The following is a 14,341-nucleotide window of genomic DNA, read 5'->3' as shown; positions in this document are numbered from 1 at the left end:
GACAGGCAGAGTGGACAGTGAGAGAGAGAGAGAGAAAGGTCTTCTTTTTTCCGTTGGTTCACACCCCAATGGCCGCTGTGGTCAGCACACCACGCTGATCCAAAGCCAGGAGCCAGGTGCTTCTCCTGGTCTCCCATGCAGGTACAGGACCCAAGGACTTGGGCCATCCTCCACTGCACTCCCGGGCCACAGCAGAGAGCTTGGCCTGGAAGAGGGGCAACCAGGACAGAATCCGGCGCCCTGACTGGGACTAGAACCTGGTGTGCCGGTGCCGCGGGAGGAGGATTAGCCTAATGAGCCATGGCGCCAGCCGGATGCATATATATTTTTAATTGCTGTTTCTTGCTGGATTGATTTTATAATGACCTTCCTTGTCTTTTTTTTTTTTTTGCTTTTGATGTAAAATCTATTTTATTTATAGAAGTATGGAGAAGTATGGCTACGCCTGATTTCTTTGGGGTTACATTTTCATGGACTGTCTTATTCCATCTTTTCACTTTCAACCTATATGTATCCTTAGCAATGAAGTGAGTTCCTTGTAAGCAGCATATAGTTGGGTCTTGTTTTTTGTTTTATCCATGTGGTCACTCTGTATCCTTTAATTGAAGAATTTAATCCATTTACATATAGGATAGTTATTGATAGATAAGGTCTTACTACTGCCATTTTGATGTTTGTTTTGTATTTTTATTGTGGTTCTATCTTTTTCTATTTTATTGTGGTTTCTATCTTCATTTATATCACTTTTTTGATTTATGTTTTGATTCTTATTATTTTTAGTAAATGTATTATAGATTTTGTGCTTTGTGGTGACAATGAGACTTACAAAAACTTTTGTTTATCATAAGCTCATTTGAAATGGCAACAACTTAACATTGGTTTTAAAAATAGGAAAAGAGACAAACAAAAAGAACAAAGAGAAGAAATACTAATAAATAATTCTATACTTCTCCATTTCTCCTCACATTTTGAAATTTTGATGTTCTATTTGACTTGTTTCTACATTGGCTATCTCTTCACATTATAATGTAGTAATTATGATTTCTAATTTTTGACAGTAAGGATATGAATGGTTTATGTAGTGTTTACAGTATTAGAACATTCTTCATTAAAAAAAGATTTATTTTATTCATTTGAAAGGCAGAGTTACAGAGGGAGAATCAGAGAGAGATCTTCCATCTGCTGGTTCACTCCCCATATGGCTGCAAGGGCCAGAGCTGGGCCAGCTGGAAGCCAGGAGATTCATCCTGGTTTCCCACACAAGTAGTAGGGGCCCAAACACTTGAGCCATCTCCTGCTGCTTTCCTGAGCACACTAGCTTTGACCTTCCTGTACCTAGATAGTTGTATCTTCTCTAGTTTGGGAAAGTTTTCTGTCAGAATCTCTTTGACTATGCTTTCTGTAACTTTGGCATTCTCAAGTCCCTCTTGAATCCCCATAACTCGGCTATTTGCTCTTTCCATGCTGTACCAAATTTATTTAAGCTTTCTTACTTCTTCACAGTTCTTTGTTCTTCCCTAACCAAGTATTTCAATCCCTATATTCAAGCTTATTAATTTTTTCTTCGGTTTGACATGTTCTGCTACTGATTCTTCCTGTTGTACTTTTTGAAAAGATTTATTTTATTTATTTGAAATATAAGAGTTACAGAGAGAGGTAGTGAAAGAGAGAGAGATCTTCCATTCACTGGTTCACCCCCCACATGGCCAAACAGCCAGAGCTGAGCCAATCCGAAGCCAGAAGCCAGGAGCTTCTTCTGGGTCTCTGCACGTGAGTGCAGGGGCCCAAGCACTTGAGCCATCCTCCACAACTTTCCTAGGCCATACACAGAGAGCTGGATTAAAAGGGGAGCAGCCGAGACTCAAACAGGTGCCATATGGGATGCCAGCAATTCAGGCTTTACCCACTATACCACAGCGCCAACCCCTTTGTTGCATTTTTTACTTTTAGTTCATGTACTTTTCTCTTGAAGGATTCCTGTTTAATTTTGTCTAATTGCTTCTACCTCTTTATCAGTTCTATTAGAATAATAAATCATTTCTTTGTGTTCTCTGGAAGTTTGTTGAGTTTCCTTAAAATAGATATTTGGAAGTTTCCATCTAAGTATTTGAAAATTTCAATTGCTAGATGGTTGGTTTTTGGCACCTTATCTTGTTCTTTAGATGAGGTCATTTTTCCCTGGAAATTCCTGGTGATTGTTGGTGTTTGACATCATCAGCACATGAAGAATTAGTTACAGTAATCTGACTTTGTGGCTGTCCTAGAAACTGTAAGCCAGCATTTTCTCTCAGCCAATGGATACTTCTGCTATTTGAACATTAGCTTTCACCAAAAGTCAAGGTTTTACCCAGGTCGGCTGTTGATATTTTTCTTCTGATTCATTCCTGTTATATTCCCCAAACTCAAATGTGTCTCAAATCTGCAATTGATGTGTTGTTTGTATTGAACTGGGGAAGTGCTTACAAGGAGCAGTCCATTGCTACATTCCTGTGGTGAAGCCTGTGGTAGACTCAGACTTACCCTATGTCCACTAATGCCACAATGCTACATCACATCCAGAGCCCACAGCCCAACAAGTCCACTGCAGCCTGAGGGTGGTATATGATGGAACAAAGACATAAGCTCCAGCCATTCTCCCTCATTGCCCAAAAGAGAGATAATATTGGAATTTATCCTTACCCTTGAATCTCAATTCTGTCTCACACCCTATTGTCTTTACACCCTACCCCCACATTCTTCCCCAGGATCAGAGGTCAGGTGGCCACAGGAAAGACCAGTTCTGAGGAATTCACCTCTGCCTAATGCCCCCACCCCCACACCCCTACCTCTCCTAAGATATAAAAAGGCTGCGCCCCTGGGTTTGGAGCCTCCTGCCACGTGTTCCGTCAATGTGCACACCAGCAGTTCGTCACCCACCTTTGCGGATTTATTTTCTCTGAATAAATTTGGTCTGGCTGTAGATTTGTATTCTGCTTCCTCTCTGTTCTATGCCTCTTTTCCTAACATTTGGTGCCCCATGTGAGGAAGCACCAGTCTGCACTCTTTTCCTAACATATCAAAGCCCGTCCTGTCAGCTGTTGAGGTGGACTTGAATGATGCAGTTCCTACCAGCCACAGCTGGTGATACTAAATAAGATACAGATTGATCAACTGGAACCATAGAGGTCTACTTTCTCTAAAGCAAGTCCAGAGGCTCTATCTGAAGGAACTGACCTATGGACAGGGGCTGTTAAGATCTGCTTAATGTTGGATTTTACCATCCTCTCAGAGCCCTCAAATAGTCCTGTGGTTACTTGCTGTGTGGCCAAAGCTGTGGGGGTGTAATGGAAGACCCTCAGTTATGCAGGCAGGTGCCAGGTGGGTCACAACTGAGTCTCACAGTCATTTGGCCCTGTGCAATCTTTAGGGTATACACTAAGCCCTTGTGACCCTCATGGTTATTCATGCCAAAACAAGTTTGTTATACCAGGGTACAGGTCTCTACCTAACACTGGGGAAAGTACAGAGATTCCATCCACAAGCACTTGGCTAGTTTCCATAGCTCTTGTGAAAGTGATTTGGTGTATGAATTGCTGTTCAAATTGGTGTCTCTATTGAGAGGTGGTCACTGAAGCATTTTACTTGGCCACCGTCTTGGTTTCTGTCTCCATGAACTCATTCCTTTCAATGAAGAGTCAGAATACACTCTTCCCTGAATTGTAAAGTTGTACATATTCGCATGATGTTTCCACCCAAAGAAGCCAGAGGCTCATACTCAAGTTGTTGTTAAGCATTTGAACACATAGGCACCCTTTGCTACCATACACCCAAATTCCAGACTCTCATACACACACACATGTTTAGCATTTAAGAAAGGAAAAAACTTCCTTTTACCCTCTTAGATTCTGTGACTAGTCCAGAGAAGTAAACTGATGTGAGACATTAATAGGAGCAAAGCATACAAATTGTTTTTACTGTTTTTACGTGCATGTGGAAGTCATTATAAGGAAGACAAGAGATCTGAAGAAGTAGTTAGGAACAAGAACTTATATACTTTTGTAACAAAAAAATAATAAATTTGTGGAAAAGTGACAATGCAAAGGGATTTTAGGTAGGGGTGGTGAGTAAGAAATGCATGGGGACAACTAATGGGTGAGAAAGGCTATCTTTGTAGATTTATTTAAACAGAACCATTTTGAGGCCAACTCCATCTCATGATAAGGATTTCCTCCTCCTGGTACAAGGCAGGCACTTTTCTCAGGGCAGATTTTATTACCTGCTTTTAGGCAGAAAGGGGTATTTGTACCATCTCACAGATCATGGATAATTAATGAGGCTTTTTGCACTCCATCCTCTCAACCATATAATATTGTCAATATTTTAACCATTCTAGTATCTGTTGGAAGATATCTCATTTGGTTTTCACCAATAGGTTATGTTTTTCCTGTGCTTTTTAGCAGTGTTTATGTATAACACACACATCTTTCTAAATGAAATATATGTTCAGGTTTTGTAACCATTAAAAATAGTGGATTGTGGCCGGCGCCGTGGCTCAACAGGCTAATCCTCCGCCTTCCGGCGCCGGCACACCGGGTTCTAGTCCCGGTCGGGGCACCGATCCTGTCCCGGTTGCCCCTCTTCCAGGCCAGCTCTCTGCTGTGGCCAGGGAGTGCAGTGGAGGATGGCCCAAGTGTTTGGGCTCTGCACCCCAGGGGAGACCAGGAGAAGCACCTGGCTCCTGCCATCGGAACAGCGCAGTGCGCCGGCCGCAGCGCGCTACCGCGGCGGCCATTGGAGGGTGAACCAACGGCAAAAGGAAGACCTTTCTGTCTCTCTCTCACTGTTCACTCTGCCTGTCAAAAATAAAAAAAAAAAATAAAAAAATAAATAAAATTAAAAAAAAATAGTGGATTGTTCTTTTATTATTGGGTTGCAGCAGTGCAGGCAGTGTTTATAGGTCTTCTGTGAATAATTTCTCTCAGTCAGTGACTTTCCTACTTATTTTCTTTTTTAAAGATGTTTTGTTAATGATTGGATCCTTGTACATCCTTTCTTCTATTCATACTTTAATAATATGAGAGATTATTATGAACTGTAGTCACCCCACCATGCTATGTAACATTGGGAACTTATTTATTTGATTTAACTCTGATTTGGTACCCATTATCCAATTATAAAGTAATGTCAAAGAGAACTGTTGACTGCCTTAATCTGATCAGTATACATTGTTTATACAAATTGAAATGTTACATAATGGCCTATAAAATGTACATTTATTAATTTTAGAATGTTTTTAACGTTAATAAAAATTTTAATTCACAAATAGAAGTTGTATGTAATTAACATACACCATGTTGTTTTGAAATGTGTATATATTGTATAATGACTATATTGAGCTTATTAACATACATATTAGGGCCAGCGCCGTGGCTCAACAGGCTAATCCTCCGCCTTCCGGCACCGGCACTCCGGGTTCTAGTCTCAGTTGGGGCGCCGGATTCTGTCCCAGTTGACCCTCTTCCAGGCCAGCCCTCTGCTATGGCCCGGGAGTGCAGTGGAAGATGGCCCAAGTCCTTGGGCCCTGCACCCGCATGGGAGACCAGGAGAAGCACCTGGCTCCTGGCTTCAGTTCAGCGCAGTGCCCTTGGTTGTAGTGGCCAGCCCAGTGCTGGGCCAGTCAGGTGGCCAGTCTTGAAGCCAAAGCCAAAGGCTATTGGGTCTGACGTGGCCCATATATGGGTCTGGAACATGGTTCTGTGCAAGTTACTTTGATGCTGATTTGAACCTAAAACCCAGGGACACTAGGGACTATCTAGTGCTGGGGCTGGTCTGGAGCCTGGGACCGTTGGAATTGGCCTTCCCTGGGGAAGGCCTAGAGAATTAGTTTCCTGGACTGCCCCGGAGGTTGGAGCTGTAGGAAGGTTTTGAAGACCCAGTCTACACGGTATCAGTCTCAGCCTGAGGCTGCAGAGGCTAGCCTGGCACTGGGCAGGTCTAGATCTTATATCTATCTGTAGGGGCCAAACTGGCAGCTGCGTGTGCTGTGCAGACCCAGAACCTGTGATTATGCAGGGTGGGCCTGGAGGCCCAGACTTCTACTAGTTTCTTAATGTTAGTTTCTGATAGACATAGGTTCGATTTTAGTAAAACCCATTATTAATGGCTTATGTCCTTTGTATACTCTGTAAGAAATCTGTGCCTATCCCAAGGTTGCAAGGACATTCACTACTAGTAATAGAGATTTTCTAATAGCTTTCATACTTACATTATGTTATATTCAGGGGGAAAAATACTTGTAGGAGTAGTTGACTCTGGAATTTTTATTTTTCTTCAGAAAAGATTTACTGTTTTTATGTCAAGTACCTGTAGGCACTTGAAGTCTTGGGTCACCTTTATCTGGTGTTAGGGATTGAGATTGTGTAAAGCTGTGCTAAATCCCCATGATGGCCAGTCTCCTTCAGGTTCATCCTTTCTTGTAAGGGGAGATCCTAATATATCTCCCTGTTCCTGATCCTGAATTCTAGCTCTTTTCCTTGTACCTCCAAGAATTTAAGTCCAGGGTTCAAAGTCACACTATTAGTGGTAGAGCTAGAATTTTGATTTAGCAGTTGACTTCAGGTCCTTGGTTATTAATAATTATTATTAATGTTATTATAATTATTAATACACTATGAATGATTGGCTTTATTTCCTATAATTCTCCTACACGTGGTGTGGCACATGATAGGTGTTCAGCAAATGTTAAATATAAGAATGAATCCATTTGCTTTGGTATGCTATAACAAAATACCATAGACTGCATGACTTATAAGCGGAAGACATTTATTGTTCATAGTTCTGAATGCTGGGTACAAAGATATACAGTAGCTTCAGTGTCTGGCGAAGGATCATTTTCCTGGCTCACAGATGGCTGTCACTTCTTTTTTTTTATCTTTTATTTAATGCATATAAATTTCCAAAGTACAGCCTATGGACCACAATGGCTCCCCCCCACCACAATTTCCCTCCCACCCGCAACCCTCCCCTCTCCCGCTCCCTCTTCCCTTCCATTCACATCAAGATTCATTTTCAATTCTCTCTATATACAGAAAATCAGTTTAGTATATATAAAGATTTCAACAGTTTGCCCTCACATAGCAACACAAAGTGAAAAAATACTGTTTGAGTACTAGTTATAGCATTAAATAACAGTGTACAGCACATTAATGACAGAGATCCCACATGATTTTTTTTAAAAAATTGATTAATTTTCTATGTAATTTCCAATTTAACACCAAGTTTTTTTTTTCATTTTCAATTATCTTTATATACAGAAAATCGATTCAGTATATACTAAATAAAGACCTCATCAGCCTGCACCCAAACATAAACACAAAGTGTAAAAATACTGTTTCAGTACTAGTTATATCATTACTTCACATTGGACAACCCATTAAGGACAGATCCCACATGGGACGCAAGTACACAGTGACTCCTGATGTTGATTTAACAATTTAACACTCTTGTTTATAGTGTCAGTAATCTCCCCAGGCTCTAGTCATGAGTTGCTGAGGCTATGGAAGCCTTTAGGGTTCACCGACTTCGATCCCATTCCGACAGGGTCATAGATGGCTGTCACTTCTTTGTGTCCTGTCATGGTGAGAGGAATGACTCTGGGACTAAAGGGTACTAATCTCATTCTAATCACCTCCCAACGTTCCTACTTCTAAATATCATTACCTCGGGTGTTAGGATTTAACATGAATTTTAGGTGGATATAACATTCAATTAATTGCCAATCTGTTCCTCTCAACAATATTATTAGTGCAATAATATTCCAATCTGATAAATTTGCATGTTAAACTGGTATTATAGGCTTGGAGTTATGTAAGCTTACATACTGTTTTGTTGGTTTGCTGAAGGTGCTGAATTACTGTTTTTTGTTTTTTCCTAATTAACATTTTGATGAGAACTGGGAAAACTGCTGGCCAAATTCACCTGGGAGCTTGCATCAATAATTCCTTGATTTTTGTTTTGTTCTTTGACATTTTGTACATAAGAGGATATTAAATAAGTTAAGAATATAGGTATAAACAACTTCTCAAATATTTTAAGTGCTTATTATTATCATTTTTAAGGCTTGATTAGAAAATTAAATAATTTAAATTTAAGTAACTTTGTAAAATTTTCATATTGTCAGATATTCTTAAATTTTTTTCATTTAAATCTTTTCTCCCTCCATAGAGTTGAACTTCCATTCTTGTTGAAGAATGGCCTGGTTGGAGTTTAGAGCATTTAGGAGTCTTCTCTGGAAGAATTTTATTTTAAAGGTAAGTTGAACTATTCATAGTTTTGTTGCAATAGCTCATTGGCCACATGGGAAAATTATGAGAGCCTGATCACCATGTTTCAATTTATTCTGTTTTCATTTTCCCAGTTCTAGGTCAGGGGCTATATGTGCCAAATACAGAGTTCTGTAGTGAAGCTGTGCTTTTGACCACTTATGTATTCTTTCATGAAGTATTTGTTTAACTTAATATAAAAGAATTAGCCATTTGCAAAATTAATGAACTCTTGAGGTCAGTTAACATAATCTTATTTTTTCCTCTTCTAGAAGCGGCGAATTATTAATTTACTTACAGAAATATTCTTAACGATTGTATTTGGTGTTGGAATTTTGTTAGCACGCAAATTTGTTGTTGTAAAGAAGAATGGACCTTTCAATTATAGTGCTCAGCAAGTTGACAATGTGCCTTCATTCATCGGTGCTCCCACTGCTACTCCTTATCCTTGGGAATTGGCTTATGTACCTTCCAAAAGTACTGCAGTACAGAATATTGTTGAAAATGTGAAAGACAATTTAAACTCCAACATGAAAGGTTAGAAATTAAGATTTTCTGTAGAAATCATATTATTAAATTGTTTTAGCAAAGACATAACCTTTTTAAAAAAAAATTTATTTATTTGAGAGGTAGAGTTACAGACAGTGAGAGGGAGAGACCGAGAGAAAGGTCTTCCGTCCGTGGGTTTACTCCTCAAATGGCCGCAACGGCGGGAGCTGCGCCAATCCAAAGCCAGGAAACCAGAAGCTTCTTCTGGGCCTCCCACATGGGTGCAGGTGCCCAAGGACTTGGGCCATCTTCTACTGCTTTCCCAGGCCACAGCAGAGAGCTGTGGAAGAGGAGCAGCCAGGACTACAGCCAGCGCCCATATGGGATGCCGGCGCCACAGGTGGAGGATTAACCTACTGCACCGTGGTGCCGGCCCCGCAAAAACATAAACTTTTTAGCTGGACCTTCATGAGTAAATGTCTCTAGTACAACCTTGTTATGACCAGGTATTAACCTCTTAAGTTTATTATGAACTTTTGTGGGGGTCAGTGCTGTGGTGCAACAGGTTAAGCCGCTATCTGTGGTGCTGGCATCCCATATGGGTGCCAGTTCAAGTCCAAGGTGCTCAGCTTCTGACCCAACTCCCTCCTAATTGTGCCTTCTGCCGTGTGAACATTGTGCTGCTTTGAAATCTTCTTTGCAAACAACCCAGTCCACCATCATTAAGTTCAGCCTGCCACAAACTCCCTAGACAGGGATACCAAACAGCCAAGTTCTTTGCCACCATGTAACATCAGTGGTCTTCCACTTCCCAATAGGAATCTCATTTCTATCTGAAAATTCATCAGCCTGGCCTGTACAGTTCACATTTGTACCAGCATTCAAGCCTCCTGAGACATCACCAGAATTTCTTGAAACACTCAGCTTACAATATTCTAGGCTTTGTCCATCCTGCTTGTCCACTGTTCTATACTTTCCCAGCAGCCCAGTTCCAAAGGCTCCTCCATACCTTCAGGTATAGTTAATAGTAACAACCCCACTTGTTACCAATTTTCTCTATTTTTCTACTTTTTGTTACTTTAGCTAAAATACCTGAGAGGAGTTTCTTTGGGAAATAAAAGCATTTACTTCATCTTACAGTTTGAAGTTACAGTATCAAGTGGCTCCATAGTATGGTGTTTGATGGGAGCTGATTACAGTGGGTGTGGCAGCAGTGATTGCTTAACGAATCAGGAAACAGAGAATTAGGCCAAACTTGGATTGTGATATTTAAACATCTCACGTGAACCACCCTCCAAGGGCGTGCCTCAAATGTTCTCCTACCAGCCCCACTTCTCAGACATCTTTAGATAGAAGAAGGTGAAAGAATCAGGCCTGAGGGAGGGGGGAAGGATTCAGTTCTCTCTGAGGTGTTTCCTTGCTGGGACAAGCTGTGCTCCAGGTAGTTAAGTCCTAGGTTGTTGAGAACTGCTGAATTGTTTTGGTTTCCTTGAATTCTGTCTCAAGATGGCATGAGCATGACAAAACCTACAATTCTCATTGGGCTGAGGCAGGGAGGAGGGAGGGAAGTTTTGAAATAGTGTAAAGCAAAATAACCTTGTTCATGTTTGAAACATCTAGTCTAAGGATTTTAGACATCTGAAGAGATCTAGAGTGATGAAATAAAGAAAATGACACCTAAACCAGGAGAAGCGGAACTAAAGTAACTGCAAGGAAGGTGGAGAGGAACTGCTCTGATGTGCACCTGTGCAACTTTACTGTTGTTGGCTCCTCATTCCAGCTGGGTTCCAGTTCTGACAAATGTTACTGCATCATTCCAGGATGCTGTATTTGTGTTTTTATGCATAACCAAGATTGAAAGAAAAACTAGGTATCCAGTCCAGGGTTCAAGGAAATAGTTGCATGTTCAGACCGGTATTGTGGTGCTGCAGGTTAAGCCCGTGACACCAGCATCCCATATGATCACTGGTTCATGTCCTGGCTGCTGCACTTCCAATCCAGCTCTCTGCTAATGTGCCTGGGAAAGCAGTGGAAGATGGCCCAAATGCTTGGGCCCCAGCCACCAATGTGAGAGACCTGGAAGGAGTTCCAGGCTCTTCGCTTCCGCCTGGTCCAACCAAGGCTGTTGCAGCCATTTTGGGAGTGAACCAATGGATAGAAGATCTGTGTGTGTGTGTGTGTATGTCTGTCTCCTTCCCTCCCTCCCTCTCTCTCTATAACTGCCTTTCAAATATTCTTAAAAGTAATTTCATGTTCATGTATGTGTGCACATGTGTTTCGTGTTCCATCAGGGCAAACAAATTAGGCTAAGAAAATTACCATATGTTGTACGTTATTTTGTTCTAATATCGGAGGATTTTTGGCCACGTTACTGGAATGGAAAATGAAAGAGGCAAATGAGTTGAAGAATTTGAATATTTGTTGGAGTGATAGAGTCAGGAATCTGAGATGGAAAGGAAATAAGGCTAAGAGACGTGACAACTGATTGAGATGTCAAGTGCTTTGAGTGTAAAATGGCTCATAATTGAAGACCTCTGTGGTTTACATCACACAACCAGCATACTGCTATCTTCACACATTCATTTCTCTATATAGCTTTCTTTCAATAAGAAACCAGAAAAAAGAGCATACTTTATCACTTGTGAACAGAGGGAAAAAAAACAATGCCCAATTATAGGGTAGTTGTGAAGATCAAATGAATTAAAATGAATATTTAGAGTAATGCTCAACACATAGTGGGCACTCAGTAAATGCTAGCTGCTGCTTCTTTTTTTTTTTTTTGACAGGCAGAGTGGATAGTGAGATGAGAGAGAGAAAGGTCTTCCTTTGCTGTTGGTTCACCCTCCAATGGCTGCTGCATCGCGCTGATCCGAAGCCAGGAGCCAGGTGCCTCTCCTGGTCTCCCATGCGGGTGCAGGGCCCAAGGACTTGGGCCATCTTCCACTGCCTTCCCGGGCCATAGCAGAGAGCTGGCCTGGAAGAGGGGCAACCGGGATAGAATCCGGCGCCCCAACCGGGACGAGAACCCTGTGTGCCGGTGCCGCAAGGCAGAGGATTAGCCTGTTAAGCCATGGCGCCAGCCAAATGCTAGCTTCTGTTATCATGGTAACCACAGATTCCTGCTCTGCCACCTTCCCCTCCTCTGTGGAGTACTGCCTGTAAGCCCAACCTCCCAGCGACTGTCTGGAAAAGCTGTCTCACCAGAAACACTTCAGTCATGCTTTTGTTTCCTAAAGGAAACAAAAAAGAAACAGTAAAGGTTTTAAGCAGCAGACTGTCTCTATCTCATCTGTAAAACCTACCTTTTTGAAATTTAGGTTATTTCTTCTTAAATTCATTCAAGGCAATGGAAGTAACCAAACTTAACCATATTTTGTCCTTGAGTACCTGGTCTGAGGAAATCAACCCTGTGTTCCACTCCTCTCTACCCCTTCAACCTGGATTTTATGTTTTAAACCAGCCTTACCTGTGCCTTAGTTTTCACAGCTTTGACCAATTGATTCCATAAGGCTCTTAGCTCATCACATCACAGTGAAAAATGTTGATTGGGAGTTCCTGGTACTGCTTGCATTCTGTATTTTAATTCCATATACAGCTAGGCACAATGCTGCCAGAAAATAATTCAGAATTATCTTACTAGGTGTCCCTGGATCTGGCAAAATCAAGTATGCTTACTATTAATCCTTTTCTCACAATAATAAATCTGAAGTTTTATATCAAAGTTTCTCATTAGTGACAGCCCTTAAGAAAAATCACATTTCTCTAATACAGTATTTTGTATTTGATAGCATATTTGTTTCACAAAATATCACAACTGTTAGTTTAGTATAATAGGCTAGAAAGACAGTAAATTTTTGGTTTTTCAAAATGGATTGGATCTTCCTTAATACCACCTGCAGCCTATATGAGCTGCATTAATGTGCTCAGACACATGCTACCATCTTGGACACCACTCCCACTCCTAACCATGTGTGGGAAGTGTTAGCAACAAGCCAAAGAAATCCTTGCTCTGCTATGTGTTCTGGGTGTTTTTGAAGCAGATAAATGACTTAAAAGGTAAAAACATTGACATCTGAGTATTAACTGGCCCTATGGAGTAACATATAAAGATGGATATGTCTGATTCATCTAAGGGAGAAAGCTGTTTATCAGTATTTTATCATTCTTGGGGAATTGTCATGTTGCTAACTAAAGGCTAGCATTGAAGTTTAGACAGAAAAGGTGGGAAGGCTGGGTCTGTTCTTTCAGTGGCTGCCTCAAGTACATGTCTTGGAGACAAATCATTGAGAACACAGTCACATCCAAGCTGAGCATTGGCCTACTAGCCCCACAGTCAGGAGTAGTTGCATAATCTGTGACTTCATCATTCTTGTCTTCCCCTGTTTTTTTATTTTAATTTGGAAATCAGAGACAAACAGACAGATAGAGGTCCTCCATCCACTATTTTACCCCCTAAGAGCCCATGATAGCTTGGACTGGACTGGGCCAAAGGTGTCATGAACTCAACCTGGTCCTCCCACATGGGAAACTAGCCTCTCAGGGTGCACATCAGCAGAAAGCTGGACTTAGGGCTGGACCTAGGTTCTTCACTGAAGGAGGTGGATGTCTATCTTAATCACTGCACTGAACACCTGCCCTCTTTTCTTCTTTGGGCCAGGCTGTTCCTTTGTTTCATGACAACTATAGGGATGATTTATTTTTTGTGCAGATGTCAAGTAAGTGCCACGTTAGAGTAGAAGAACTAGAAGAACAAGACAAAGAGGAGACAGACCATGAACTCAACAGCCAGAACGGGTTTATTCAGGGATAAACCCACTACTGGCGAAGGTAGAGAGCACCATTCTCGTACAGACTAGAGCTTTATGTAATCAGGGCTGCTTTTGGTTCTGGGTGGGCAGGCATTAGGCAGAGCTGAGCTGGTTTGCACAGACTTTTTCAGACTCGGTGGGCACAAGCAAGGTGGCTTGGGGAAATGACTTTGTGAGATTCAGAAACAGTCATACCTCAGAACCCAGGTACATACCAAGTGTGACAAAGAGTAGAGGAGTGTACCTTGGGAATGGGAACTTTGGAAGCATGAAATAGTACCCTGGTGAGGATATGGATGTTCTCACAAGCTATTATCACCAACAATTGCAATAATAATGCTTCTTATGGAAGCTTTTAAGAATCATATTACTGCAGATTTGCTGGAGGAAGAGCTGTACCAGTCAAGCTATTTAAATCTTAAATGGAACTTCATTTCCCTCTATGGGCTGTTGAAGTCCCTGGTATCCTACTTACATCAAACTTATGTTTACTCCTAAGAAAATCTTTAACATGTACAAATGCATATACAGATATTTAAAATGGCTAAATATTTTGACTTGACTTGGGAGAGTATGGTGACACTACAATCATTTTTAAATTCAGTTAGGTTTAATTTATTTTAGCCCAAATCATTCATCAGTCATTTCATATATTGAAGTATAACTGCTACATATATTTAAACTATAAAATGATTCAAATCCCAAACTTATATGTATTTTTATTCAGATATTTAAATTCTTATG

At 41.0% G+C, this 14,341-nt stretch overlaps 1 protein-coding gene across 1 annotated transcript in view; it reads left to right on the top strand.

Moving 5' to 3' along the window:
* The first annotated feature begins 8,593 nt into the window (after positions 1-8,593).
* Positions 8,594-14,341, top strand: part of LOC133750311 (phospholipid-transporting ATPase ABCA3-like) — a 101,524-nt gene continuing 95,776 nt past the window's right edge. Inside the window, exon 1 of the mRNA XM_062179849.1 lies at positions 8,594-8,837. Coding sequence (XP_062035833.1) covers positions 8,831-8,837 — 7 coding nt within the window. The 5' untranslated portion in view covers positions 8,594-8,830. The remainder of the gene's footprint in view (positions 8,838-14,341) is intronic.

The sequence above is a fragment of the Lepus europaeus genome, chromosome 21 (assembly GCF_033115175.1).
Source record: "Lepus europaeus isolate LE1 chromosome 21, mLepTim1.pri, whole genome shotgun sequence".
Classification (NCBI taxonomy): domain Eukaryota; kingdom Metazoa; phylum Chordata; class Mammalia; order Lagomorpha; family Leporidae; genus Lepus; species Lepus europaeus.
This window is presented reverse-complemented; position numbering and strand designations above follow the sequence as displayed.